Source organism: Apis mellifera, linkage group LG1 (assembly GCF_003254395.2).
Source record: "Apis mellifera strain DH4 linkage group LG1, Amel_HAv3.1, whole genome shotgun sequence".
Classification (NCBI taxonomy): domain Eukaryota; kingdom Metazoa; phylum Arthropoda; class Insecta; order Hymenoptera; family Apidae; genus Apis; species Apis mellifera.
In genome coordinates this window covers 11,650,540-11,677,794 of record NC_037638.1, presented here as the reverse complement: position 1 = coordinate 11,677,794, position 27,255 = coordinate 11,650,540, and the positions used below count along the sequence as shown (strand labels likewise).

At 19.3% G+C, this 27,255-nt stretch overlaps 4 protein-coding genes across 13 annotated transcripts; 1 reads left to right on the top strand and 3 right to left on the bottom strand.

Annotated features, from left to right (window-relative positions):
• Positions 1 to 295: 295 nt before the first annotated feature.
• Positions 296 to 5,159, bottom strand: LOC727396 (eukaryotic translation initiation factor 2-alpha kinase). Of its 2 annotated transcripts, none has more exons than XM_006569538.2 (13): positions 4,849 to 5,159; positions 4,113 to 4,239; positions 3,705 to 3,879; positions 3,461 to 3,617; positions 3,191 to 3,365; positions 2,842 to 3,103; positions 2,614 to 2,742; positions 2,334 to 2,517; positions 2,166 to 2,271; positions 1,862 to 2,070; positions 1,023 to 1,758; positions 606 to 953; positions 296 to 520 (listed from the first exon to the last, which is right to left on the bottom strand). In XM_006569538.2, exons 1-13 carry the CDS (start codon positions 4,974 to 4,976, stop codon positions 323 to 325), a joined length of 2,934 nt encoding a protein of 977 aa, XP_006569601.1. In that variant the 5' UTR covers positions 4,977 to 5,159; the 3' UTR covers positions 296 to 322. The 2 variants fall into 2 exon arrangements, with proteins under 2 accessions (XP_006569601.1, XP_006569603.1); XM_006569540.3 differs by having other exon boundaries at positions 4,113 to 4,195; positions 4,849 to 4,974.
• Positions 5,160 to 5,836: 677 nt separating this feature from the next.
• LOC550977 (protein abrupt) lies at positions 5,837 to 9,859 on the top strand. Of its 4 annotated transcripts, none has more exons than XM_006569542.3 (5): positions 5,842 to 5,989; positions 6,118 to 6,271; positions 6,663 to 6,856; positions 6,972 to 7,148; positions 9,023 to 9,859. In XM_006569542.3, exons 3-5 carry the CDS (start codon positions 6,674 to 6,676, stop codon positions 9,689 to 9,691), a joined length of 1,029 nt encoding a protein of 342 aa, XP_006569605.1. In that variant the 5' UTR covers positions 5,842 to 5,989; positions 6,118 to 6,271; positions 6,663 to 6,673; the 3' UTR covers positions 9,692 to 9,859. The 4 variants fall into 4 exon arrangements, with proteins under 4 accessions (XP_623422.1, XP_006569605.1, XP_006569604.1 ...); XM_006569541.3 differs by having other exon boundaries at positions 6,118 to 6,313; XM_016917917.2 differs by having other exon boundaries at positions 6,118 to 6,379.
• Positions 9,860 to 10,307: 448 nt separating this feature from the next.
• Positions 10,308 to 16,579, bottom strand: LOC412495 (actin-interacting protein 1). 2 transcript variants are annotated; one of them, XM_624085.6, is made up of 14 exons: positions 16,424 to 16,579; positions 15,240 to 15,361; positions 15,030 to 15,120; positions 14,756 to 14,903; positions 14,239 to 14,406; positions 13,685 to 13,853; positions 13,472 to 13,600; positions 13,275 to 13,379; positions 12,885 to 13,205; positions 12,701 to 12,820; positions 12,464 to 12,622; positions 11,311 to 11,313; positions 11,085 to 11,235; positions 10,308 to 10,996 (listed from the first exon to the last, which is right to left on the bottom strand). In XM_624085.6, the coding sequence occupies exons 1-14, from the start codon at positions 16,437 to 16,439 to the stop codon at positions 10,887 to 10,889; spliced, it is 1,812 nt and encodes a 603-aa protein (XP_624088.2). In that variant the 5' UTR covers positions 16,440 to 16,579; the 3' UTR covers positions 10,308 to 10,886. The 2 variants fall into 2 exon arrangements, with proteins under 2 accessions (XP_624088.2, XP_006569606.1); XM_006569543.3 differs by lacking the exon at positions 11,311 to 11,313.
• Positions 16,580 to 18,182: 1,603 nt separating this feature from the next.
• LOC727390 lies at positions 18,183 to 27,255 on the bottom strand. Of its 5 annotated transcripts, none has more exons than XM_006569546.3 (5): positions 27,183 to 27,255; positions 24,209 to 24,389; positions 21,180 to 21,351; positions 21,006 to 21,095; positions 18,184 to 18,763 (listed from the first exon to the last, which is right to left on the bottom strand). In XM_006569546.3, exons 2-5 carry the CDS (start codon positions 24,323 to 24,325, stop codon positions 18,366 to 18,368), a joined length of 777 nt encoding a protein of 258 aa, XP_006569609.1. In that variant the 5' UTR covers positions 24,326 to 24,389; positions 27,183 to 27,255; the 3' UTR covers positions 18,184 to 18,365. The 5 variants fall into 5 exon arrangements, with proteins under 5 accessions (XP_006569611.1, XP_006569609.1, XP_006569607.1 ...); XM_006569544.3 differs by lacking the exon at positions 27,183 to 27,255 and adding an exon at positions 25,909 to 26,052; XM_026444875.1 differs by lacking the exon at positions 27,183 to 27,255 and adding an exon at positions 24,523 to 24,709.

The window sequence follows — 27,255 nt, the reverse complement described above, 5'->3', positions numbered from 1 at the left end:
ATAAATATTAATTATTTATTGTAAAATAAAACAGCCAATGTATGGATCTTTATTAAAATCTATAAATTTATATTGCATCATTTGAATAAATTAATATTTAAGTTGTTATAATTTCTATTATTATTTTTCTAATAATTTTAGGTCAATGTTTTAATAAAAAAAATTGAGCAAGTAACTCTTATTATAATTTTTAAATTTGTATAATTTTATAAAATATAAAACAAAAGATAAAAATAAAACAAATATTATATGTATTTATAATATTTTATAATATTTTTATACTTATAATTAATTATGAACTTATAATTTTTTAATTTATATTTTAGCAAGATTCACTATTATTGATAATCACAGAAGAAATTTGTGTCAATTGAGGCAATTCAAAATGCCATTTTGTATTTTCATTTATACCACGTCCGTTAGCTATTTCATAATTTAATAATGGTGGTTTAGCTTTAATACCTAATGTTGTAGGTCTTTTGTTGGGATTTTCATCTAACAACATTTTTAATAAATTATACTAAAAACAAAATATTTTTAATTAATATATTTTAACGAAAATATTTCTGTTATTTAAACAATAATATGAATTGTGATTTTCTTACCTCAGCCGGATAATTATTATTAAAATCTTTTGGAAATATTAATTTCCTTAAATTTAAAAGAACATTTATTCTTTCCATTTCAGTAACAAATGGAATAAGTAATTCAAACAAAATGATTCCTAAAGAATAAATATCGATTTTATAATTATAACCTTGACCATTCATTTGTTCAGGTGACATATAAAGTTGAGTACCGACATATGCAGTATGTAAACTGTTTTTAAAAGTAACATTTTCATTTTCTGAGGAGGGAGTATGAGTTTCATTATAACTTTCTGTCATTGCAGTTACAAGACCAAAATCTCCAACTTTTATTTTATTATCAAAAGAAAAAAATATATTCGAAGGCTGAAATTTATTTTTTAAACATTAAAGTAAAATAATATATATTGTAATGCAAAATATTTTTAATGTTACCTTTAAATCACGATGAATAAGTCCTTGTAAGTGAACATATTCCACAGCTTCAACAATTTGATAAAATATATTTAATACATAATGATAATCTCGAAATGATTGATTTTTTAGCCATTCTCTGAGACTTAATCTTTGACATAATTGCATTTGTATGTAAAGAAACATTTTCGGGGACTTATGTGTATTTGATTTATTGTTCAGATTTAAAGAAAATGATTTTTGTTTTGTTTTTTTTCCCTCTTCTTTTTGTGAAAATTCACAATCAGTGTTAAGTTTAAATAGAATACTTTCAGAATGTGTAGAATTATTACTTTTTAATATTTTTTCAATTTTATTAATTGAATGAGATGAATTGGAATTCTCAATTTTAGAGTTATTGATATTTATAATATTTTCGTTCTGATTAACTGAATAGGATTTGTCAAAAACGATAAAAGAATCTTCATTTAAATTATAATTCAATTCATAAGCTTCACAAGCACTATCTAGATCAGAAGATTGATCAGTTTGACTAACATTAATACAAATGGAGTTATTAATTTTTGGTGTTGTATAAATTATTTCTGAAGTAAAATCTGAATTTGGAGATATTAATTTGTTTATCCATTGATCATGTTTTTCTTGCCATCCTAAAGGTGGACATTCAAGCCATGCATTGAAATATCTTACAATATTTTGATGATCTAATTTAGCTAATGCTTTTACTTCTCGCATTACACGTTCTCTTGAATATATACTATTAAACAAAATAAGTACATTATAAATTTTATAAATTTGATCAAATTTATTTTCTATGTTAATATTATCAAATCATATTAAAATTTATTAAAATTACAAACCTGTTTGGTAAAGCAATTCTTTTAATAGCATAATTACAATCATCTATTTTATTTTTTGCTTTAAAAACGACGCCATAACCACCTTTTCCCAAACAATCCACTGGTTCAAAATCTGTGAGATAACGTGAATTAAAACTATCAATTTCTTTTTCGTTGTTAGATAGTTGAATATTTTTATTCGTCTCTATATGTCTTTCAACTATTAAAGGCTATAAAATTACGAAAATAAATATTTCTAATTGCTATTTAAAATCAATATTTTTAAATTTCATAATTTTTTTAAAATACTCTATAATTTTTTTACCGGAAGTACTGCATCTTTAGCAACTGTTGTAGCATTTAATAGACGTTGTGTTAACATAAAATTAAGTAAAATCGCAGTAGTAATTGAGATTATCAAAACTTCTTTCCTATTAAAAATATTTTCTATTAAAAACAAATATTTTATATTTCTTTATTTAATTTTACATACCACCAATACCATAATGATACAATTATAACTTGAACAGGAGTATCTTCATCTTCTTTATGAATATTATTTGTTCCAAACAATTTCTGTTTTTCTTCAAGAAGTATTAAATCTGAATTAGTATAGTTACATTGTTTACTATTATCTACTTCCAACTGATATGTTGAATATAAATAAAATCCATTTTCTAAAAGAAAATTTTTATCAAAAAATAATTTTAAACATTAAAAAACAAACTTTTTATTTATTTAAAACAAATCTTTAATGCTTTATATTTATATACCATTTATATATTCTGAATTATAAAGAACTGATAATGCAGTAGTACTTTGTGCATCGCTTATTTCAAATAAATCATCATTATTATTATTATTTGTTACATGATCTAAAAGAGATTTTTTAATCGCTTTACCTAAAAAATGTTGTATTCTCTACATTATAAAAAATATTCATAATTTTATATAATGCATCATGTTATAATTTATAAAGAATTAAAATTAAATATTCATACCAATAGCAGGATAAGGTTTCCATGGATATTTTGAATGTTGTATATATCTTGGTGATGTATCTAATGATTTATAGAATTCGGTATTTTCTTGTATATATAATTGTTTATTATGCATACCCAAATAAATAGCTGGACTGGATAAAAATTTTGTACCCCAAGACCATTGTGTATTATCAAATAAATTAATTTCCTTCAAATTTTTATATCCATTGGTTTTTATAGTAGCATCTTCACGCCATATAGTAACAATTGGAGAATCAAACTAACAAAATGCAAGTGAATACAATGTCATCAGTCAATATAAAGTTTAAAAAATTATATTTTATTTTTGTCATTAATTAAAATTTACCTTATGTTGTGATAATTTTATTGTGGGATTGTTTCTATTAACAATCCAAATTAAACCCTCAGGTACAATAACTTTAATTTCAATATCTGGAATATGAGGTGTTACTTTATTTTGGCAATAAATATCAGAATGAGGAATCAATACTAAATCATATTGTCCAACACTAAAATTCCACCTATTTCAATATAAAATATTTTTCATGTAATATTTATATTAATAATATTTGATAAATTTTAATATTTGATGAATTTTATATTTTATGAAATTTACTTCTCAAGACCAGTACGTGGTTCAATTGCTCTTACAGTTTGTTGAAATCTTTGAACAATAAGAATTTCTTGTTCAATATATGTTTCTCCATCTGTAATATTAATACATCCACTAATTCCACATTCATATAAAATTTTTCCTGTTATACTTGACACACCTATAATAAAAAATTTATTTATATATTTTTTTTTCTCTTATATATTAATATTTATTAATTTATTAAATGCATTTTGAAAATACTTATCATATGATTTTCGTTCTCTACCACCAGAGAATACTAAATCATCAGAATAACGAAAAGATGAGTGTAATAATTGACTTGCAGATATTGGCACTTCTTCCAAATTTTCTTCATCAAATTGATATAATCCACCATTTAAAGATGGAATTAAACGAAGCCATTTTCCATTATTATTTAACTATAAATAATAAGAAAAATGAATCAAATGAATAATATTAAAGAATAAAGAATAATGAACAAAAACATTAAAAATATAATAATGAAATAATATTTCTTTGAATATTAAATTATACTATATTAAATTATATATAATATACTATAATAGATTATAAAGTATATTCAATAATTATAAATTTAAAATAATAATAAAATATTTAATATATTTAAAATATATATTAAAAATTTATATACTTCTCTATGATGAATATTTGATGATAACATAGATCCTTCGTTAAATTCCAATGTCCATTGTTTTTCTTGAAGATTATTAATATCTAAAGCAGATATTTTTCCATCTAATGTACTTACAAATAATAAACTGAAAAAAATGAAAAAAAAAAAATATATATATAATTAAGAAACATATAAAAATAATATAATTATAATCTTAATTTTATTTTACATAATATAATAATTTACTTATAAATAAAATAGAAAAAAAAATAAAAATGGTAATTTTATATTATTTATATTATTTATATTAAAATTTATATTTATATTATTATATTTATTATAATATTCAAAAAGTATAATTTAATAATTTTAAATGAATATATTTAATATGAACTTAAATTATTGTTTATTTTATAATATTATAATAATTAATAAAAATAATAATTTATTATAAAAACAATGTAAAAATATAATTTTCTACATCTTAATAAAAAATATTTTATAATAAATATATATTTTGATTTAATAAATTTATATTTTCAAACATTATTAGAAATTATATATTTAATATTAATAAATAATAATTAATTAATATTTTGAATATTTAGTAGTATTTCTTAGTAATAAAGTGATACAAAATTGAATTTTTGTATCAATTACTAAAGCAATATTAATAAAATTACTTAATGTATGACATATACTGAATTAAATAAAATGAGTAATCAAGATATAAATATAATTTATATTTAATTACTTATGAGAAGATTTCTGTTCACAAATCGTCAATTGTTTTGTATCCTCGCTGTCACTCAGCGGGAATGTGAATAAACTTATATATAACAAATTAAACCACATTCGCTTCCATAAACGTATAGTAGACATTTTTTTTTAAGTGCGAAGAGATCGATTAATTAAATACATTTTGATTATTTTATATGTTTATGTGAAATATGTGTAATGTTTTATTGCGATATTTGATTAAAATACATCAAGTAATGATCAATCACAATGTATTGATGAATCATGATAAATTCTAACATGAATTCTAGCGCCATCTCAATAAGCAAGAATATCATTGTTATAAACATTGTATATATATTTATTTACATTTTAAATCAAATTGTAAATAGTAATATAAGAAATTGTAATTATTTTTTTATTAAAGATTATACTACACACTATAGTAGTATGAAAAGTATAAATTATGTATATGTTGCTGTTTTATAAAGAATGCATTATTCAAATTAAGTCAAATTCAGAATTCTTTAAAAAAAATTTTTTTTAATTATTTCATCAATTTTTTATAAAGGTCACAATTATAAGTTTTATAAAAAAATTGTATTATATTGTAAAATAGAATAAAATAAGATAAATATAAAATATATTGAGTATTTATTTATTGATCTTATATTTTTTAATATAACATTTTCAATTTTTTAGCTTAACAAGATTTTTCAAATTTCATATGATATTAGAATATATATGAAAGTCTTCTTTTATAAAAGATAATTTACATATATGATTTTCACATGAAATCAATATTAAGTTTTAAATATTAAATTTTCTTGTAAGTCTTTTATATATTTAATAATAAATTTAAAAAAAAGCTGATATTGTCATTAATAAATAAAAATTATTAAATAATAAATGATAATATATTAGAAAAAATTAATATCATTGAAAATAATTAACTTTTTTTGCTCATTTTCATTTCTAATCATTTTATATACTTCTATAATATGTCGACAGGTGACAGTGTATGTCAACATCGTATAGATTACTATACTTTTTCTACGTTACTGGTAATGTGGTAATTATGGCGAAGTTTGCCAGATAGATGTGAAGTATCGTATAAAGAATATCATTGACTATTTTATGAAATAATTTTTATTCAGGTAAGACCAAGTGATGTATAAAATTTTAAATCTATTTTGTAATATTAATAAATTTTATTAAATTATTAATAATGAAAAAGAAATTTAATTCTTATAAATTGTCAGCCAATATTTGTTCTTTCCTCCAGCCATACCTGAAAGTACAATAATAGACTTGGCTGGAACCTGCAGCCTGATTAAATAAATAGTATTGTCTATCTCTTGAACTGCTCTACCAGCAGTAATCCAACTTCTCTTTCGTCCGGCGCAAATAGATTAAATCAAATTCAAGAAAATTTTTTGGTGTTTTATTAAGAGTCTTAGATACATAACCTTCTTAAGCGTGTATTTGAAAGCTTAATTTATCTTTAGTTTTATTTTTTTTCAATAAAAATGCATGATTAATAGACGGTATAGAAACAAATAGTATTATTCTTGTAGTTACTTTATGTAACTTTTTGTCCATAGTTATGGATGTTTATTTTATTTAAAATTTTTTTATTTGTATAATTTATAGTTTTAATATTATATATTATTATTTGTTATTTATATTTTTTCGGTTTTTATTACAATTTTTTTAATTATTATGAATTATGATTAAATTTGTATTGTATTTGTATATGTATAATTAATAGTAATATATAATAAAAATATAAAATCTTATTTTAAAAGATTTTGTAATTTTGATTTACAGTATATAAAAACATGGAAGGGCAACAATTTTGTTTACGATGGCACAATTTTCAAAACACATTATTGAGTTCTCTTCCTAAATTACTTGATGGTGGTTATTTAACAGATGTTACATTAAGTGCTGGTGGTAGACACATACATGCACATAAAATTATTCTTTCTGCTTGTAGTTATTATTTTAAAGAATTATTTAAGGTATTATATATATTTTTAATTTTAATATATTATATATATTTTTAAGATGTTAAATATTTTTTTCTTTTCTCTTTTATGAGTAAATATAATAAAAATTATAAAAATCAATTTTTAGGACTTAAGTTCTTTGCAACATCCTGTAATTGTATTACCAGGAATGGAATATGCAAATTTATGTGCCCTTGTTACATTTATGTATAATGGTGAAGTGAATATTTATCAAGAACAATTACCTGCACTTTTGGCTATGGCAGATACCTTACATATTCGTGGATTAGCTGATATAGCTGGGGTAAGAAAATTCATTTGTTTTTATTCAATATAATAAAAATACAAAATGATGATTATAAAAATGTTTGGTAAGTTTGTATTGTAGTTAATATTGTATTGTAAAAATTTTTTAATATTTTTACTTTTTTTTCTTTTTTCATGCATATTTTAAACATTTTGAAATTTTATATTTTTCTCTATTTTTCTTTTATACAACTGTTCTACCAAACCTCTTATATTAATGCTTTACATTTAGTAGCATGACTGCACTTTAAAAATAAGTTTTGTGCAATTAATTATTCTTAAAATTTAGAATATAATAATATATAAATAATAGTAATAAAAATAATAAAATGATTAAATATAATTCTATAATTAGTTTTATTTTGAATAAAATGTAAAAATTTAAAATTGAATTTAAAATCGATAATTAAATAAAATAATAAATTTTGTTAAATTAATTTATAAATAGTAATTGTACTATATCTATTTTTATCATTTTTAATAAATATTATTTTGATTATTATTGTTATTTATTAATCACATAATAAAGACAGGTAATTAATATTATTTGATAAATTATTATTTTTTATTCAATGAAGCTTGTTTCAGTGTGAATTGTAAAAAATATATGTAACAAAGCATGTTATTTTTTTTAAATGCCTTAAACAGTAGTAACTCCTTGCTGATAATTGTAATTTCCTTTAACATTTGTTCTCCAAAAACATATAAATATTTTTATATATTTATGAAAGTACATTTTCATTTACAATAATCATATAAATAAAATTTTTTAATCAGATTTAATAAAATATCTAATAAGTACAAATATTTAATAATTGTTAATATAATAAATATTAAAATTATTTTTGTATCCATTATATTAGAAATATATATTTAAAATAAAAATATAATTTATATCAAAAGATTTTCAAAATTCATATTTGATTTATCTAATTTAAAATAGATTTTTATTATAATATGTAACAAATATTATAATAAGTAACAAATATTAAACAATTAAAACAAAACAAAAGAAATACTTGAATAAATTAATAATTAATAAATATCACTTTCCTCCACATAAAATTACTAAAAAATAATTTCTAAGCAAAATTACATATTTGCTTTTTCCTTCTTTAATCTTTATATTACCCTCTGATCGTGTTGTTTTGTTCAGGTCACTTAAATACATTCACTGTCGTTCCTCAAGAAGTATCACATGAAGGAAATATCTACTACATATTATGTTCACGCGTGCATCGAAGGAACGATAATGAATATAAACGATATCCACGAGATCAAGATCGTTGTGTGTGTTGCAACTAAATGCAAGTGGATGCATCCCATGGAACCTTTCCCCATAGAATGAATTTACAGGTATATTTAAAATAGCTTTATCCAAAAATCTCTCTACATGACTAAAACTTTTAGTAGATATTTTTAGAACAATTAAGTCTTTTTTATATAATGTGTACTTTTTGCATTATAATAATGCTTTATATTTTAGTCAAGAGTGGCTATAACAAATATTTAGAATTAATGTATAAATATATATATATATATATAATAATCCTATTTTTTATTTAAAAAATGAATATAAACAAATGTGGAGCAATGCATGAAAATTTTTATAACTTATAAAAATAAAATTGTAAAAATATTTTAAAAAATAAAATTAAATTTTACTTTTTGATTAAAAAATTATAATCTTAGAGGCTAGGTAGAACAGGAATATATTTTTAATAAAATATAAAAAATGAATTTAAAAAAAAGTAAAAGTCATTTTCATATTTTATCTTTATTTCTTTTACAATTATTATTTATTTATTTATTTATTTATTTATTTATTTATTTATTTATTTTTTTTTTTTTTTTTTTTTTTTTTTTTTACAGAAAAATTCGAGACATGATAATGGTTTATATGTTCAACCTACACCAGTGCAGCTACAAGAAAAAGTATTAGCCGAAACATCAATAAAAAAAGAAAATAAAGACAACACTGCAAGTGGTGGCGAATCTTTAGAAACGGTTTTAGAAACAGAAACAACTGAAAATGTAGAGGAAACCTTTAACGATCAAGAAAGTATACCTTATTGCGTGAAGACTAAACCTTATTATTCTATTAATGCGAAATTAAATACAAGAGAAAAAATTAATATTCCTTCCATTAATGCTTCCACCAACAAATATGTTGAGAAAACATATTCGGAAAGTGGAATAGATGAGAGTACACCTGCTTTAGAAGATCAAATTACTCCAATAGAAGATACAAAACCTCCTCCTGTTTGGGATGCGAATTTTAAATTTCTTACTAGCTCTGTGAGCGGTAAAAGTTCTCAGAATTATAATAAATCTAGTGTTACTTGTCTTATTTGCGGAAAGCAATTAAGTAATCAATATAATTTGCGAGTACATATGGAAACTCATAGTAATAGTTCATATAGCTGCACAGCTTGTTCACATGTATCAAGATCACGAGATGCCCTTAGAAAGCACGTTTCTTATAGACATCCAGTGGCCTCGCCACAAAAACGTTCACGTTATAGTACACCGAAATCATAAAAATTGGTATCTTTATCTTTGATTTATATCTTTGTTTTAGGATTAGGACGTTTTATTTAAAACATAAATCTTTTGTGTTATTTAATGTCCTAAATATTTTACGTATTATTGATCTAAGTAAATGCGTATTGATTAAAAAAAAAAAACAAAACAAAATAAAAAAAAAAACAAAAAAAAAGATTATGAACCAAAAATGAAAAAAATTAGTCATAATTAAATATCAGAAATTTCTTGATTGTTTTCGTTATTTATTGCTAGAATATATATATTTCTTTTAAATTATAGATTTTTGATTTATAAAAAGAAAGTAGAATCGATATGAAAATATTAATTTTTTATTGTAAAATTATTAAAATGTTTTCTTGTTCAAGTGGTACACTCCATATCATTATTTATTTAATTAAAAAAGTCCATATAGCATTAAATAATACAAATTAAAACAAAAATATATAAAGATTATTTCTCAATTTATATGATCCTTTCTAATTGTTTTTTTGATGTAATATTTAATCTTTACTTAATCTTTATTTAATATAAAATCTTTAAATATAAAAATTAAATATTTTATTATATAAAAATAAATTAGTGGAAGATTTAAGATGAAAACTTATGTACCTCAACTTTTTAAGAAATATTCAGTACTGGACTGATTAAGAATAAGGCAAATTAAGTAACCTTGATTATGTTGTTTTAAGTGTACAAATAATTTAAAAAAAAGCGTGATCACGTTCCTTAAAGCCCTTAGTGTTCGAATTGTTACTGTTTTCTTGTTATCGTTAAGATGTTTTAATAAAGACAAAGTAGACAATTAGATATATCCCGTTTTGATGTTTTTTTTTCATAATTAATTCTTTTTACAATCACCTAGTAAAAATTGAATAATCAAAAAGACAGCATATTTTCATTATATTGTAAATATCTAAAAAATAATTGTAGTATATAAAAAATGTTATTTATAATTGACACTGCGCAAAAATGTAAAAAGACATTGTAGCAATTTCGATTGTATATACTATGTACTTGTTTTGACTATTTCGGTATATCAAATATAAAATTAAATAATACAGATTGATCAATTAATTCCGAAAATCATATTAAAAAATAATATACAATATTCATTCACTACAAAATAAATAAAATGCATTCAAAAATGAAGCTCTTTTAAAAAGAAGAAACATATCTTCCAAACTATTAATTAAATCTGTTCTATACGCCATATTTTAGTATTACAATCCTGACCAACTGAGATCAATGTTTCCTCATCTAACCAAACTAAACGTGTTATTTGACTTTGGGGATGAGCATCTAAAACAAAATTATTTTTGATAATTGTATTTAAAATAAAATATGGTAATTATAAAACAAAAAGAAATGGTACTTTATATGTACTTACTTTTAATAATAGTATGTTTTGCTGGATTTGTTACGCTCCAAATGATAATTGTTGTGTCAAGACTACCACTTGCAACCATTATGGAATTAGGAGACCATGCTACAGAATTCACTCTTGCATTATGGAAACCCCATTCTCTATTATGTGCAAGCTGTAAAATTATATATTCTTTAATAAATTTTTTAATCAAATTTCAATTAAAAAATTTTTAAGCAAAAATACTCACCCTCTAAAAATCCAATAAGCATTTAGAAGGAGCAATTGTTCGAAAAAAAATGGATATATATATATATAGCAATCACAATACTTTATTAAATATTAATTTTAATATATTTATTAAAAATATAAAATATGTCAATAAATTTAAATTTTAGTGAAATATTTTAATGAAAATAATGAATTTTACTAAGTAATAAAAAAAATTAAAAATAGTTAACATTTAACATTATATGCATATATATGATGCACGTAATTATTTCGAAAAATATAAATTATATAAAAAAATGTTTCAATCAATTTTTCATTTTTTCATTTTAATACATTAATTAAAATAAATTATTATTTTCTAAATAAAAACCTATTAAATCATTTATAATAAAAAATTATTTAATTTTATTTTTAGAAATTTTAATTTAATTTGACTTTTAATAATATTTATCATAAAATATAAGAAAATTATTAATATCAGTTTGTATGTTTCTTTCATAAATTTTACAAAATTTTAATTAATAAGTTTATTAAATATATATGATTTTATTTAAACAAAACAAAGATTATTTTCATATATCTTCTATATAGTGTATAATTCTTCTATATAGTGTAATATATTATATATTCGAGAATATCTTTAGAAGGTTGATTTTAGAAATTAAAATAAATATAAAATTTAGTATACAAAAATATCGATTGAAACTTATTTATTAAATTATAGTCATTTGATATTTGTATTAAATAAAACAAGACAAAAAGAAAATAAGACAATTCTGTTTCATATTGCCATTTCCGTTTCATTTAATGTAATGCAAATTTAAATTGTCTTTAAATTATAATTTAATAAATAAGTCTTAAATAAGTCTATAATCTAATAAATAAGTCTAATTAAGTTAACATTTTTATATTTGTTTTGATCTTTAGAATAAACTTTTCAAGATTTTTTCAATTATTCAAATATGTTAATATTCTCCATATCTAAACATAAAAATAAATTAAGAATTATTATTATTCATTTTTATAAAAACATTTTTTTATATAATAAATAGTTTATATTTGAAATAGTCATATTACGTGATTCGCTTTATATATAAGATTATATCATAAATTATAGAAAAGATAAATTAATTGTTTTTTAATTTAATTTTTATCAATACTTTTTTTTTTACCTTGTATTCTGGACAAGTATAAAGAACCACTTTTCGATTTGTATCACAAGCTACCAAATATTTGCTATCAGGACTATAAGCAACATCTGTAACTGGACCTAAATGTTGTAATTCCATTTTTAAAGTTAGATTTGTATCTGATAGTGCATATATACGAAGCTAAAAATTATGTAAAAAATTGATTATATTTTCGTGTAAATAAATTTTTATAAATTAATATATAATATATAATTATACCATATTATCTGATGTAGCTCCTATAGCTATATCACCATTTTCTTGATTAATTGATATACAAGATGGTTCATAATCAATAGACGTATTTGATATTTTTCGTCCATCTTGTGTAACAGTTATCTGAAATATATAATTATTGTTAATTAAATTAAATTAGTTATTTGAAGAAATAAAATAATTTTACCTGTCGAATGGTTGCAATTACAACTATATCTTTGTAAATATCTAAACCACGTGGCTGAGAATCCAATTTAACTATAACTGTATCTGTATACATATTTGTATCAATATCAACTAATCTTAATGTATCATCGATACCAGCAGTATAAAGCAAATTCTTTGTAGCTTTCATTCCATTAATTTGATTTCCATGTCCATGACCTTGAATACGATTATTTTCTCCCGTTTTTGCATTCCAATTAGTAATATATCCATCATGAGATCCAGTATAAATTGTACTTCTATCAGGACTCAAAGTTAATACTGTTATTGGTTTATTATGACCCTAAAAAAGTGCAGAATTAAAAATTTATATTATAAAAATATTTTTATTATGCATTCAAATTATTTATACCTTTATTATTCTAAGTGGTTTTGTAGGATTATCAACATCTAAATAATTAATAAAACCACTTAGAGATACAGATAGCAAATATTTTTCTTGCCATAAACAACTGACCTAAAAAAAATTAATTTTGTATCTCATTTTATTTTTATTTTTTTCAAAATCATTAATTATTTATTGTATTATATAATTGAAAACTTATATACTTGTTGATCATCAACTGTTGTTCCCATATTAAATTCACTAATCAAAGAACGAGTTTCTATATCCCAAAGTTTACATGTTTTATCACCAGAAGCAGTCAATAATTGACTTCCATCTGGCTTCCAAGCTACCTGTATGAAGAATTTATCAAAAAGTAAATGTATATTTATTAATATATTTAAAAGTTATTTTTAAAAGACTTAATTTTTACTTACTCCATATACTCCTCCTTGATGAGCTGGTGATCCTATTTCTCCAATTAGATCAGAATTTATACCATCATAAATAAATACTTTGCCATCAAATCCTGCAGATGCAAATAAATTACCACTAGGAGAATAACGTACAGCTTGAACAAATCGAGTATGCTCCTGTTTGGTCATTCTGTATATATATAATTATTGATTTTATTAAAAATTTATCATTTAAATAAAAGTTTTAAATTTTTTATATCTTGAATATTATTAATCTTATAGATTAAGAATGCTACTTATGTTCACAAGTTTTTTAAACATTTAATTATAATATTCAAAAATATTTCAATGAAATTTTTTAAACTAACTTTTTTAAATTATGATTATAATTTATGATTTATGCAAAAATTAGTATAAAAATAGAATAAAATAAAATTTAAAAAATCAATTTGTTATTTAATAATTTGAAAAAAATAAATAATATTCAAATATTTTCTTACAAAATCACTAAAATTTGTACACAAAAATAAAAATTTTTATGGTAAATTAATTTATTGATATTTTTGTATACGCACTTAAATTTAAATGGTGGTCCCTCAAAAACAGCAATAGTATTGTCTTCACTTCCAGTGATTAATCTAAATGGTCTAGTAGGTCTGAAGTCACATGAATTAATAGGCTTACTTTGACCAGAAATTTCACCTACAGATGTACCAGTTTCTGCCATGAACACATGACCAAATCTAAAATTAAAGATTATATTAAATAAAATTATTACAGATATATATTATAGAAATATAATTATTATTAAAATTATACTAATGAATGCAGAAGAGTCTCAGTTCTTTTGAGTAAAAAACACTCTTTTTTAAGTAAAATATTTAATTATTTATTTTTTTCCAATAATCCTATAAATTTCCTATATTATCTTTAAAATCTATCTTCAAAATTGACATTACAACATATTTTGTTGATATTGGAGAATAAATATTTATTTTTCTAAAAAAATAGATTAGAAGAAACTAACAATTGTCATTTTTTTATATAATTTTTTCAACAATACAATTGAAATCAAATTACATAAAAAATTACCTTTCTCTTCCTTCTCCAACAACTACCATACGTTGATTATCAAATGACCATGCTATATCTTTAATAGGTCCACCAATTGGATGAAATTCATTTTTTAAAATATGTTCTTTATTAACAGTGTCCCAAATACGTATTTTACCTGATTGATCTACAGTAAAAAAATATTGATATTTTTAAATGTTCATTAATTGAGTTATTATTACTATTATGTTGAGTTATTATTACTATTTTATCTATTACTTTTTAATAAATTTTTATTTATAATTGTACATACCACCTGATGCTATATAAAATCCACTTGGAGAATATTTTGCAACATTAACTGGACAAGAATGTTCTGTATAAATATCTGCAATAGCTGGATTCTAAGAATGAAAAATTATTAAAATATTTAGAAAGATACTTTTAATTATATAAAAATTTATATATATATAGTATTGTATAAAAAATATATATATATTATTTATTTATTTATTATACTTACATCAATATTTCTAATGATTACACTATTACCATTAGTATATAAAAAATTTTTTCCTTTAGGATCACATCCTAATACAAGAGGTTGTCCTCTTTGTGTTTTAGGTAATGTAGCAAATATGTATTCTGTAAATATATAAATGATTAAAAAATATATATATTATAAGAAAACAATATATATAAAATTTAATACATATAAAATAAAAATTTATAATAATTTATAATTAAATATAAACTATTAATATTATTTCATAATAAAATTTGAAGAAAATTGTGTAATACATTTTCTAACTGGAACTAAAATATATTTCCTTGATTCATTGGCATAACTCCAATAATTTAGATTATTTTAAGCATAAAAATTCTGTATTTTAGTTTAAAATTATGCTTTTGATATTTCTTAGATAATTTATTTTTGATTAAATTTTAGTTAATAAAATTAAGCATATTTATATTGAAAAGAATATATTATAATTAGATATAATAGATAGAATAGAATAGAGATAGAAAAGATATAATAATGCTTATAATTAAATTTTTAAAACATAACAAATTTATATAATATAATATAAAGATATTTTAATTCTCTTGCTAAAAAGTGAAAATTTATTCTGATTCTTCTATTTTTATAAATATAATTATATATATCAAATATTTAATTTAATAATACATTTTTAAAAAATTATTTATAATTATTTTTTATAAAGATTATTACTTATTTTTTTCATTTCATATTACTATATTACTATTTATTATTATAAATTGAATTCAAAATAACAAGATATTGACTATTGTATTTTAATTTTAATAATAAAGATATATATCTATTCAAAATATATATATATTTAAAAATAAAAAATAATTAATTTATAATTCGATAAATTCGATAAAAACAGCATAAAATAAAAAATACAAAAATGAATGATATATAATAAATTCTATATGTATAATCATATATAAAAAATTATTTTATATATAAAAAAATTATTAATTATTTTAATTATAATCTATTCTATCATGACATATACACATCTATCATGACAGGTACATATGTGAATGCATTTAAAGTGTTATGATTTGGCTTGAGATAAGACCGGAAAATTGAATAAGTCGATATTCACATAAAATAGATAATAATAATTGTTTGAAAAACATAAAAAATAGTTAAAATATTAATATATCACTTACTTGTTTCATAGGACATTTTTCTTTTTTTTATGTTTTTTTAAATAATACTTGAAAAAAGTTCAACAATCAAAATCAGTTCAATGCCTTCTTCGTATCTGTCTGTATCCCCCCCCAAACTTTTCATCGAAATACTTGTTCCGCCCTTGCCTTATTTAGTTGAAGCATTGATTATATTCAAACAAGATTGGCAAATAACTGTGCAATAAATGATATTAAAGTACCGTTTTCATTTTGATTAAATGTTTTCTCAATAATAAATAAATTATAAAAATAATCAATATTTTTCAATTAATTTATAGAACTTATTTAAAAAAAAAGAAAAAAGATTAAAAATTTCTTAAAATAATTAAATAAAAATAATTTATTTAAAATCAAATATCATTTTATTTTGTCATTTGTATATATTTATAAATCTCGCTTTAATATTAAATTAAATTTTATAAAAATTTATAAATAATTTTATTGTATTCTTATATTACATTATTATATTTTAAACAAAATATCAAAATATTTTAATGAAAGTTCTAATACATTTTAAAATATGTAAAAAGTTTAAATATTATATACCAAATCTTTACAATATATAAAATATAATAATTCAAATTATACAAATATTTACAAATCAATTTGTTTTCGTCATTCAAATTTGTCTATATAATTACAATAAATATGATATTTTGTGAAATAAAATATTCAACATAAATTTCAATATATGTGTGAAAATATATTCTGTTAATATTACATTGTATGAATTTTATATGTATATTCACTCAGCATGAAAAATAATAAATTTTTAGCGAGGTAAGTTCCCTTATACCATAAAGACATGTATTTTAAAAACAAATAAAAATTGAAAATTATATTTTCAATTTATTGAAAATATAATTGAGATTTTAAAAAATCTCATATAATAGAAAAAAATTTTAATTTTTTTATTTATTTTTTAATTTTCATGCTTATTGCTAAATTTCATGCAAATTTAAATTTTACTTAAAAATGAGTGGAATTATAAATGGAATCAATGTAAAATTAAATGATATTTTGCAGAATAATAAAATAAATAATAAATTAATGGAAAACATTATAGTAATAATTGTAATAAAATAATGGAAAATATTCATGATCGACATTTTTTATAAAAATACATGCAGCAATCTATAAAAATATAGATAAAGTTTTGTATAATGTACTTATTAAATAAAAACTAAAAGCTGCAATGAAAATAAACAATTTTAGTGTCGACCAATCGTCAATTAATTTTCTAAGCATTATATTCTATATTAAATGTTTTTGGAGACTGATATGTGATTAATATTCATATAAAATATTAAAACCATTATTAAAAGCAGTCTTTTTAAATTTGTTATCAGTAATTTTTATGAAAATCTTATCTAATAATATATTAATATTTAAAATTATCAAAAAATATCATAAATTCATTCTGTTACTTTTAAACTTAATCATTCTTAAAATGATTAAATATTTTAAATATTAACTCTTATCATCATATATCAAGAATTAATCTCTATTTAACATTTAAACTACTAATACTATTTGTTATAAAAAATTTTTCATAAAAATGAAATATTTTGCAATATGAACTATAGAAAATATCAATAATTTTGTTGAATATAAATTAATATTTTAAATATGACTTCATTTAAATATGACTTATATTTAAAAAAAACATTATCTCTCATACCATTTTAAATCTTCAAATTTTCTAAGTACATTTAATAATTAAATATTTAATTTTTATCTTTTATATATTTAAACTATTTACACATCTCTAATAATTCTAACTTTTTTAAAGGAAAGTTTTCACTAAACATTCCATTTTCATTATTTCTAAAAACTCAAATATTCGATGAATTTTACAAATATTCACAATGAAAATTTTTAAAACTATCTAATGAATTTAAATTTTAGATAAAATTTAGATTCAATAATATCGTATCTTACGCTTTACAATTACCTCTTGAGGTAATCGTCTCTTAAATAGTGAATGATTATTTCGATGATGAACAATCTTCTCTTGAGGCAACCCATGATTATTAGGTTCTATAAATGTGCTTTCTTTTAATTGTTTTTCGAAGAAAATATCTTTATTAGTTTCCATTTTTTCAAATGAAGGTATTCGAGAATGTTTGAATTCTTCCATATCTTCGTCTCGAGGCAGAGGACGCATCAAATCTTCTGGAACTGGTCGACCATCCGGATATACTCGAATTACCATTGGTCCGACCAGGAAAGGACCAGTGTGTTTAGAAGATAATTGAACACGATCACGTGTTGTCATTGTTTCTTCTCCAATACCGTTTATATCGCTATCACTGATAGCTGAAAAATATGAATAATAAAAATATAATTTCACTTAATACTATAAATTAATATATGATTTAAAAAATAAATAAATAAAATAAATAATTTTGTGAAATAAATAATAGTAAAAAATAAGAAATAAAAATAGTAAAAATGAAATAAATAAAAGTAAAAAAAAAACATCATTTAAAATAAAAACATTATTTAAAATAATGCTTATTATTTATGATGCAATTTATACTATCTTTTTTAAAACAACTTAAAAAATCGATTTGCTATAAATATATTTTTATAAATTTAATCTTTTCTAATTAACATTTGTATGATTTGATTATGACTTAACTTAAATATGTATGATTTGAAAGTTATTTTTCTTTTTATTTATGACCTCTGCTATAATATTGCTATTTCATATTACTTTAATACAGTACTTTTTTTTTTTATTTAATTTGTTGAATAGTTTTTTTCAATAAAATCTTTTCGAAAATAATACGTAAATGCAAAAGAGATATTATATTTATTTATTTATTTTCTTTTTATGAATATAATATTTCTATCTCAAATCTTTTAAAAAATAATATTTTTATGACATCTAAAAAAACTTTTCTAAACCATTGATTCATATGTTCAAATGATTGGATGAAAGTGCAGTTAAATAAGTTGGTCCAATTGAAAACAAGCATCTAGCTATCAAATGTGATCTCATTGAAGGAAAAAAAAACTTTCTAATGGGACGTGTACAATTGAAACTTTCTCATAGCATTTGTTTTCATTCATTTAGAATACGAAAATAAAACATGTAAAAATATTATCGATTTCTTTATGTTTATAACAATGAACAATTTTCGTAATTTGACATTTTGCTATTGTGATTTTTATGACATTTTTTTTCAATTAATAGAGAAAAACATGATAATGCTGATAAAGTCTCTAATAAAATTAATATTGGATAATATGTATGATTTTAATAATAGAATGTTTATTGCAGAAAAAAATAATACGAGATAGATTTCAGACATATTTAATTTTTTTTATAATAACTTAAATATGTTCATAAAATTAAAAAATCTTTTCTTAATAATATTTATATATTTTCTTTATAAATTTTAAATATTTACATATCAATTTTTTTCATTTCTTTATTCGTAATGGTTATTATATTTTTAAATTAATTTGATAATATATTTACTTATTGTAATAAAAAGTTTAACAAATTTTTTTCGTGATTGTTTATAAATATGAAAAAATTTATAAAATTAATTTATTGCTATTAATGTCTATATTAAAATGCTACTAAAAATCCTATATTATCCTGTAATATGAATAATATGGAATACGATTTTGAATTCATAAGTTAAACAAATGTGTTTTTATTCCTTAAATATATAAATATATATTAATTTTTTATTATATGTATATTAAATTATATATATATCTTAAAATGTATTATTATTATAATAATAATTATTATCATTATCATCATCATCATCATAATCATCATCATATGCAAAAATAATTATTATATTTTTAATTTTTGTAAATAATTAACTTACATAATAATATAAATGTAAATATATTAATAGAATAGTTGTGAAAATAATAATAACACTAAATTTATTAAATATTATAATATATCCATGTAAAAGTTTAAGAAAATTAAGATTCTATATTATTCACAGAAAAATTTTTGATTGGAATATATCTTTTTAAATAAAGATAAAATTTTCTAATTAAATATATTTTTTTTAAACTTTTATGTAAGAAAAGAATATATATATAATATACATAATAATATTATTATAAGGATTAAATTAAATAAGTATTTATTAATTAAATAAGTAATTTAATGCATTAATTTCATTATTTAATGCATAATTTCATTTTCAAAAAAAAATAAAAAAATAAACTGAAGTTCTATTATTTTTTTTTCAATTTTTTTCTATTATTGAATTTTTTCAAAATATAATAAAAATATAAAATATATATATATATATATATATATATATATATATATATAAACATATATAATTATAAAGAAATATTTCTTTGAATATAATCATTCATTTTATTTTTGACAATTAGAATTTTGATTTGTATTAATGTTTCAGAAAAATTAGGAATTAAAATAATCTCAGATTGAAAAATTAATAAAAATCAAGAAAAAAATTCTGAAATTGAATGAAACTAAAACTAATAATTCTAATTTTTTTCAAATTTTTTCTTTCATTTAAAATTCATTACTTTAATTCTAAATATATACCTAATGAATCTGTTCCGACGGAGAAGTAAAATTCATCTGGTTTGTGAGCAACTCTTGCATTATATGCATTTTTTATCATGGCACGCCAAACTATAATCAAGAAATTATAAATTAACGAAAATATCATTAATTTTTATTATTATGTTTTGTTCGTAATGAAATTGCAAATCTTACTAAGTCCTTTTGCGTCACGTTGATACGGATCCAATTTGTCAAGAACATTATTTTCCATGTTACCTAAGTTCCGCATCCCAGTCAGCAATAAATTTTTATTACAATCTGGCATTGAAGAATCCATACAGTATTTGGCCACCTGTAGGCTGAATATTCTTAACAAGTAACTCATCTGAAAGTAAATACTCTATACGTTATCTCTTAAATAAATATTATTTTCATTAAATATTAAATGAAAAAAATATATATTACAAAATTAATTATTAAATAATGATATAGAAAATATTTCATTTAATCTCAATTAAATATTAGTTTCTAATAAAATCATTAAATCAATAAATAATAAAATCGTTGAATTATTTTCGAGATTAATTTCTGATTAAAAAATTATTTATATTTATTCAAATCTTTAAAAACTATATCATTTCTTAAATTATAATATTATTAATTAAAATTAATGAAATTATTGGAATTGTTAGAATCAATACAAAGAATGGATATATTTTTCTTTGTATGAACTGTTGATTATCGCGAAAGCTGTTTTCCATTTGGTAATGACAAATGCATTCTATGCGCGTCCGGTGAAACTCGGCAATGTGTAACACGCAGGATATTGGATACAGTTATAACAAACAAATATATATGCGTATCATAGCCTGTATCATACATCACGTATTGGATTTTGATTGCGATACATGTTTTTTTTCTTTTCGTCACAAGAAATGTTATTTATTGTGTGAAACATGTCTCATTTGTGATACACCTATGTAAAATGCAATGACTTATATACATATACTTTTGATTCCATTTATGGTTATACGATGACATTTCGATTCAATCTAGAATTTAATTTTAATAACATTTCTGTAAAAAATATCTTTTAGAATCCGTTGGAATTTATTACAATCATTAATAGATAAATGTTTTCGATTGAAAAAAAAATACTGAAAAATTTATTTGCATAATGATAAAATTTAAAAAAAAATTTTTTTTTATAAAAACAATCTTGCAACTACATATACCTATAAATTATTTCATCTTTGAAATTTTTATTTTTTTCATTCCTGATAAAAATTTTATTTTAAAATTATAAAGCTTTTATCAACTTTTTTACTAATTATTTTTTTCACTACCTTATTTGAAAAAGATCGAATTTGCAATTTATTATGTATAGATAAAAGTTATATTTACAAAATAAAAAAATATTTATTATTTCCAAAAACATTATTTAATACATTACATTATTTACATTATTTAATATATAGATTTAAGTTTTAATTTTAAATTATGTATAAGTAAAAGAATAAATTTTTATTATATGATAGACATATAATATTAATATAGACATATAATATATACGCACACATGCATACACATTCCGATCTAATTTGAAGTATTTAAATTTATTATGTAACAGAGAATTATCTTATAAAAAATTTTATCTCTTAAAAAATTTCGAAACTAAAAAAAATTGATATGAATAGAAAACCATTCGATGAATAATTAGTATAAACAGAAAATGAATATAGATAATCTCTTTATATAAATAATTTCAAATAGATATGTAAAATTTAGGAATATTATATATTTTGAATTTAAATTCAATAATTTGATAACAATTTGGAAAATATGTTCTCGATTTCGATGATTATTTTAAATATGATGTAGAAATCATTTCAAAAAATTGTTTCTTTTATATGAGTATTGTATATTTTATATGAGTATCTTGTATATTAGTTTTTAAATATTTGCAATTAATTTTTAATGCTATTATATTAAATTCTATCTTTTAATTTTTAATCCTTTTCTTTTATCAAGTTTATGAATAGAATAGAATTATAAAATAATTATAGAAAAGAAATATATAATTGTAGAATAATTATAAAATTAAAAGTAAACTGATAACTTTCAATTTTTTTAATATAATATAATTACTATTGTTAATATTAAATAAAATTTTTAAAATAATTAATATAATTTATTTAATCAATATTTTTTCAGAATATAAATATTTAATTTAAATATATCTATTTATGTACATTTTTAAAATGTGCATAATATTTTTATACTTGTATAATTTTAATAAATTATTTATACATATTTAATTATCTTTATATTATATATATATAGAATAAAAGTATATTACATTTCTTTTTTTTTCATTCTAATTATATTTAATTTTATATATAATTTTTTATTTTAATTATATTTAATTCTTTAATTTTTTAATGTTTTTATAAATTATTATTTTACTTAAAAAATATATTTATCATACTAAAGTAACAATTTCATTTAAAATAATAATTAAAGATTTTTTTAATAAATATAATGATATATTATTTTTTATTTAAAATAATATATAAAAAAATTATTTTTATTTTATTTTTTTTATATATTATTTTTAAAACATGTTAATTTTAAGATTATTTAAAATAAATAGATGATTATTCAATCATATATAATTATTTTTTATAAATATTTAATAATTTTATTATATTATAAAATTAATAATAAATTTTTATTTACATTTATATTTATAATATTGAAAAAATTTTTTTCAAAATTTTTTATTGGAATTGACTAAAAAATTTGAATCATATAATAATAAAACTATTGATCACAAATTATTGTTATCAAAATTATTTCTATAAAAAGAAGTATAAAAGTTAATTATCAAGGAACATATAATTTATATATTATATATAATTATATTCAAATAAACTATACAAGTGTATAAAAAAATTTTTCAATATGCTTAATTTTCATATAGTCAATTGTATTGTATTTAGTCTGTTTTTGCTTATATTATATATAAATTATTCTAGTACGAATTATTTTAAAGCAAAATATTTAGTTATATGTATTTTTTTAAAAAAACATAAATTATGATTCTATTAATTATTAAAAAAAAAATAAATAATAAGTCAATATAATATAAAATTTAAATATAATATCTAAAAATTTAACAAAAAGAAATTTCAGAAAAAAATATATGCGTCATATATTTTGATTATGTTAACAATACTTACTTTTTCACCCCTCGAGAGAAATTCCCACATAGGAATCGCAGAAGCAGTGACACTCAAGGTATGGCGTCCCAATATCAGGACAACGACGAATAGCATAACAGTTCTCAAATTCTTCATATTTGTCTCGTTTCACTTTATTTCAATATTTTGTATGAATTCACTTTCAACACGTATTGTTAATCTAGCGAATTTAATTTATTATATTAATATTACTGATAAGAAATTCATAAAAAAAAAACCTTTGGAAAAACACTTTTTTTATAATTTAAATATAATTTTAATGATGAATGAATTTTAAAGTTAAAAATATTTACTAATGAATCAATTATTAATGGGAATAGTATAGGATAAAATACACATGGATTCAAATAAACACACAAGCAAAATAATCGAATCACATTGAACGATCTTTACAAACTGACTACTGACTGGATTTTCTTCAATCTGTGGTTATATGTTCTGTATGCCAGTGACGTCTACAAAGCAATAAATCCCCCACTCCTACTTTTAGAAACAAAATTCATTGTTTATTCTTTAGTGATTATAGGATATCATCCAATTAATAAAAATTTTTATTTAATAAAAAATATTTTACTATTTCTTATATTTTATTAATCATATAATAAAATTTTCAAAATTTTTTATTAAAATTCTAAATAATAAAAATTCTAATATAATAAAATGAAAAAGAAACAAATATATTAGTTTCTTTCATATCTTTGATGTATTCGAAATATTTTATATATTTAATAAGTTACGTTGTACAAGAGATATTTATAATAGAATAATAGATTTATAATAATTATAATAAAAAAAAAATTTTTGATTAAGTGAAAGAAATTAAGTGAAAACAATTTGTTTATCCGATTTTTTGGTTATGCTAGAATTTTATAGATTTCAAAATTTTTCTTATAAAATTTACGATCATTATACCTATAAAAAATTAAAATAATAAAAATATTAAAAATATAATTATATTATTAAAAAATAAATAAAAAAAATTTTAAATAAAATTGTAAGAATATATTTTTATATATTTGGATTATTTAATATATTTTTTAAAATATTTACTTTAAAAAATTTGTTTTATTGTGATTATCATATAATTTATTTTCCTATAAAGAAAATATATTATTATTGGAAAATAAAAATATATAATTATTTAAAGATCTCTATGACGTAGATCAATGATGGAATTGTAAATTAATTTTTTTGGAAAGATATTTCAACAAAAAAATTTCAATGTAAAAGAAAATGAAATGTGTAATTCAAATAAAGTGATTCTTTATTTATGCCATAAAAAAGATATCGATGATTTTTTGTAATCTAATTTCGAAATCAAATAATATTATTTAAAAGAGCAAATTGATTTTTTATTTACGATTGATAATGTACAAAATATAAAATAAATATTAAGATAAACTGACAATCTATCACATTTTTTAACAATATTAATCAATTTTGTTAAAAAATCTTCATAAGAAAAAATATATGAAATATATATACAATTTAAATTATAATTTTTCAAAATAATCTCTATAAGATTTTTTAAAATGATAATTAATTTGAAGAACATAACTAATAACCTCAAAATTAAAAACACGTCAAATATTGATGATAACACTTTTTTAACTAAAGACATACTACAAGTTTTTTTTCATATAAATCTATAGTAATATAAATGTACAATTTAAAGGAACCTTGCATTATTTGTGCAATTATAAATGTCGGCAATGTAAATATGTGTCTGTACTACAGCGTCGCTGAGTAATCTTGATTATCTCGTAAGCTTGTTGCACATTTAACAGTCAGCAGTCAGCATGCAGTCATCCAACTATATTATGTCATTAGGATTCTACAAGAATAAATCTACGTCAGAGGTTCTCAAATCATTTAGTATCATAAATTTTAAATTTTGATTTAGAAATTTCTTTTAATCACTTTTGTGTATAAAAAATAATTAATTTTTAATAAAATTAAAAAATAATAATTTTAATATAACGTAAAACATAATTTGCTAGAATAAAAATGGAATATAACATGTACATGTAAATATGTAAATATATGAAAAACTTTTATATTTTTATATTATATAAATTGTATATTATACAAATTTTTTTTATAATATATTCTATAATAATATATATATATATAATTTATATATATATATATATATATTATGAAACTATATGCAGTATATATTTGGGCAATTTATTTTCTTTAATTAAAATTATTTAATTTTTTATTTTTATAAATGATTTTATAAAAAATAAATAAATTAATGTATAAAAGTATCATTTCATGCTAATCGCATCAAAATAAAATGTATGTAATTCATCTATGAATTGAAAACAAATCGTTATGTATTAAAAAAGATTATAAAAATCATTTCTATTTTTCATTGTAATGATTAGACTATCATTCGAGATTGCGAAATATAAAATTAATTGATTGACGTAAAAGTTACCGGATATTTAGCATTTTTCTAACGACTTGTAATGATATTAACTTCAAGTGTTAATATAGAATAAAATAAAATCTATAAATAAATCTGTAAATAATATCGAAACAAAAATTATATTATAATAATTGTAAAGTTATTAAATGATTTTTAAAAAATTTAAGCAATTACTATAATATTTCATAGAATTATGATTGATCAAAATAAATCAATTGATATTTAGAAAAAATTATAATAAATTAATCAATAAAAAATTATAATAAATATCATACAATTTTATGGTTTAAAATATAATTTTTCTTATATATTAAATATCATATTAAAAAAAAAAGAATAAATACTAATATATCATGATAGGTTAATAATGTGCCATGAAAATATTTATATATTTTTATGAATATATAAAAACTATATTAATTCATATGAAAAAAAAAATGCAATGATTTAATGGCACAGTAATGGAAAAAATGATGTCACAAAGCATTAAATGAGTTATGATTTGTTGTCACTAACGGTGTGGTATGCGAAATAATTATGCGTAAATTTTTTGGTAATGTGAGAATGTGGCGCCACTAAGGAATGCAGA

Bases quoted from the DNA above. Each gene is read 5' to 3' on its own strand.
- LOC550977 (XM_623419.6), top strand. From the start codon at position 6,674: ATGGAAGGGCAACAATTTTGTTTACGATGGCACAATTTTCAAAACACA. The intron at 6,857-6,971 runs GTATTATATATA...ATCAATTTTTAG, and splicing joins ATTTTAAAGAATTATTTAAG to GACTTAAGTTCTTTGCAACA. The intron at 7,149-9,022 runs GTAAGAAAATTC...TTTTTTTTACAG, and splicing joins GATTAGCTGATATAGCTGGG to AAAAATTCGAGACATGATAA.
- LOC727396 (XM_006569538.2), bottom strand. From the start codon at position 4,976: ATGTCTACTATACGTTTATGGAAGCGAATGTGGTTTAATTTGTTATAT. The intron at 3,618-3,704 runs ATAAGTATTTTC...TTTTTATTATAG, and splicing joins TAGAGAACGAAAATCATATG to GTGTGTCAAGTATAACAGGA. The intron at 1,759-1,861 runs GTTTGTAATTTT...TTTGTTTAATAG, and splicing joins AGAATTGCTTTACCAAACAG to TATATATTCAAGAGAACGTG.
- LOC412495 (XM_624085.6), bottom strand. The intron at 12,821-12,884 runs GTAAAATTATTT...TATATATTTCAG, and splicing joins TAATTGCAACCATTCGACAG to ATAACTGTTACACAAGATGG. The intron at 10,997-11,084 runs GTAAGTACATAT...ATTTTGTTTTAG, and splicing joins AAAACATACTATTATTAAAA to ATGCTCATCCCCAAAGTCAA.
- LOC727390 (XM_006569546.3), bottom strand. From the start codon at position 24,325: ATGAAGAATTTGAGAACTGTTATGCTATTCGTCGTTGTCCTGATATTG. The intron at 21,096-21,179 runs GTAAGATTTGCA...TCTTGATTATAG, and splicing joins ACGTGACGCAAAAGGACTTA to TTTGGCGTGCCATGATAAAA. The intron at 18,764-21,005 runs GTATATATTTAG...CATATTTTTCAG, and splicing joins CGTCGGAACAGATTCATTAG to CTATCAGTGATAGCGATATA.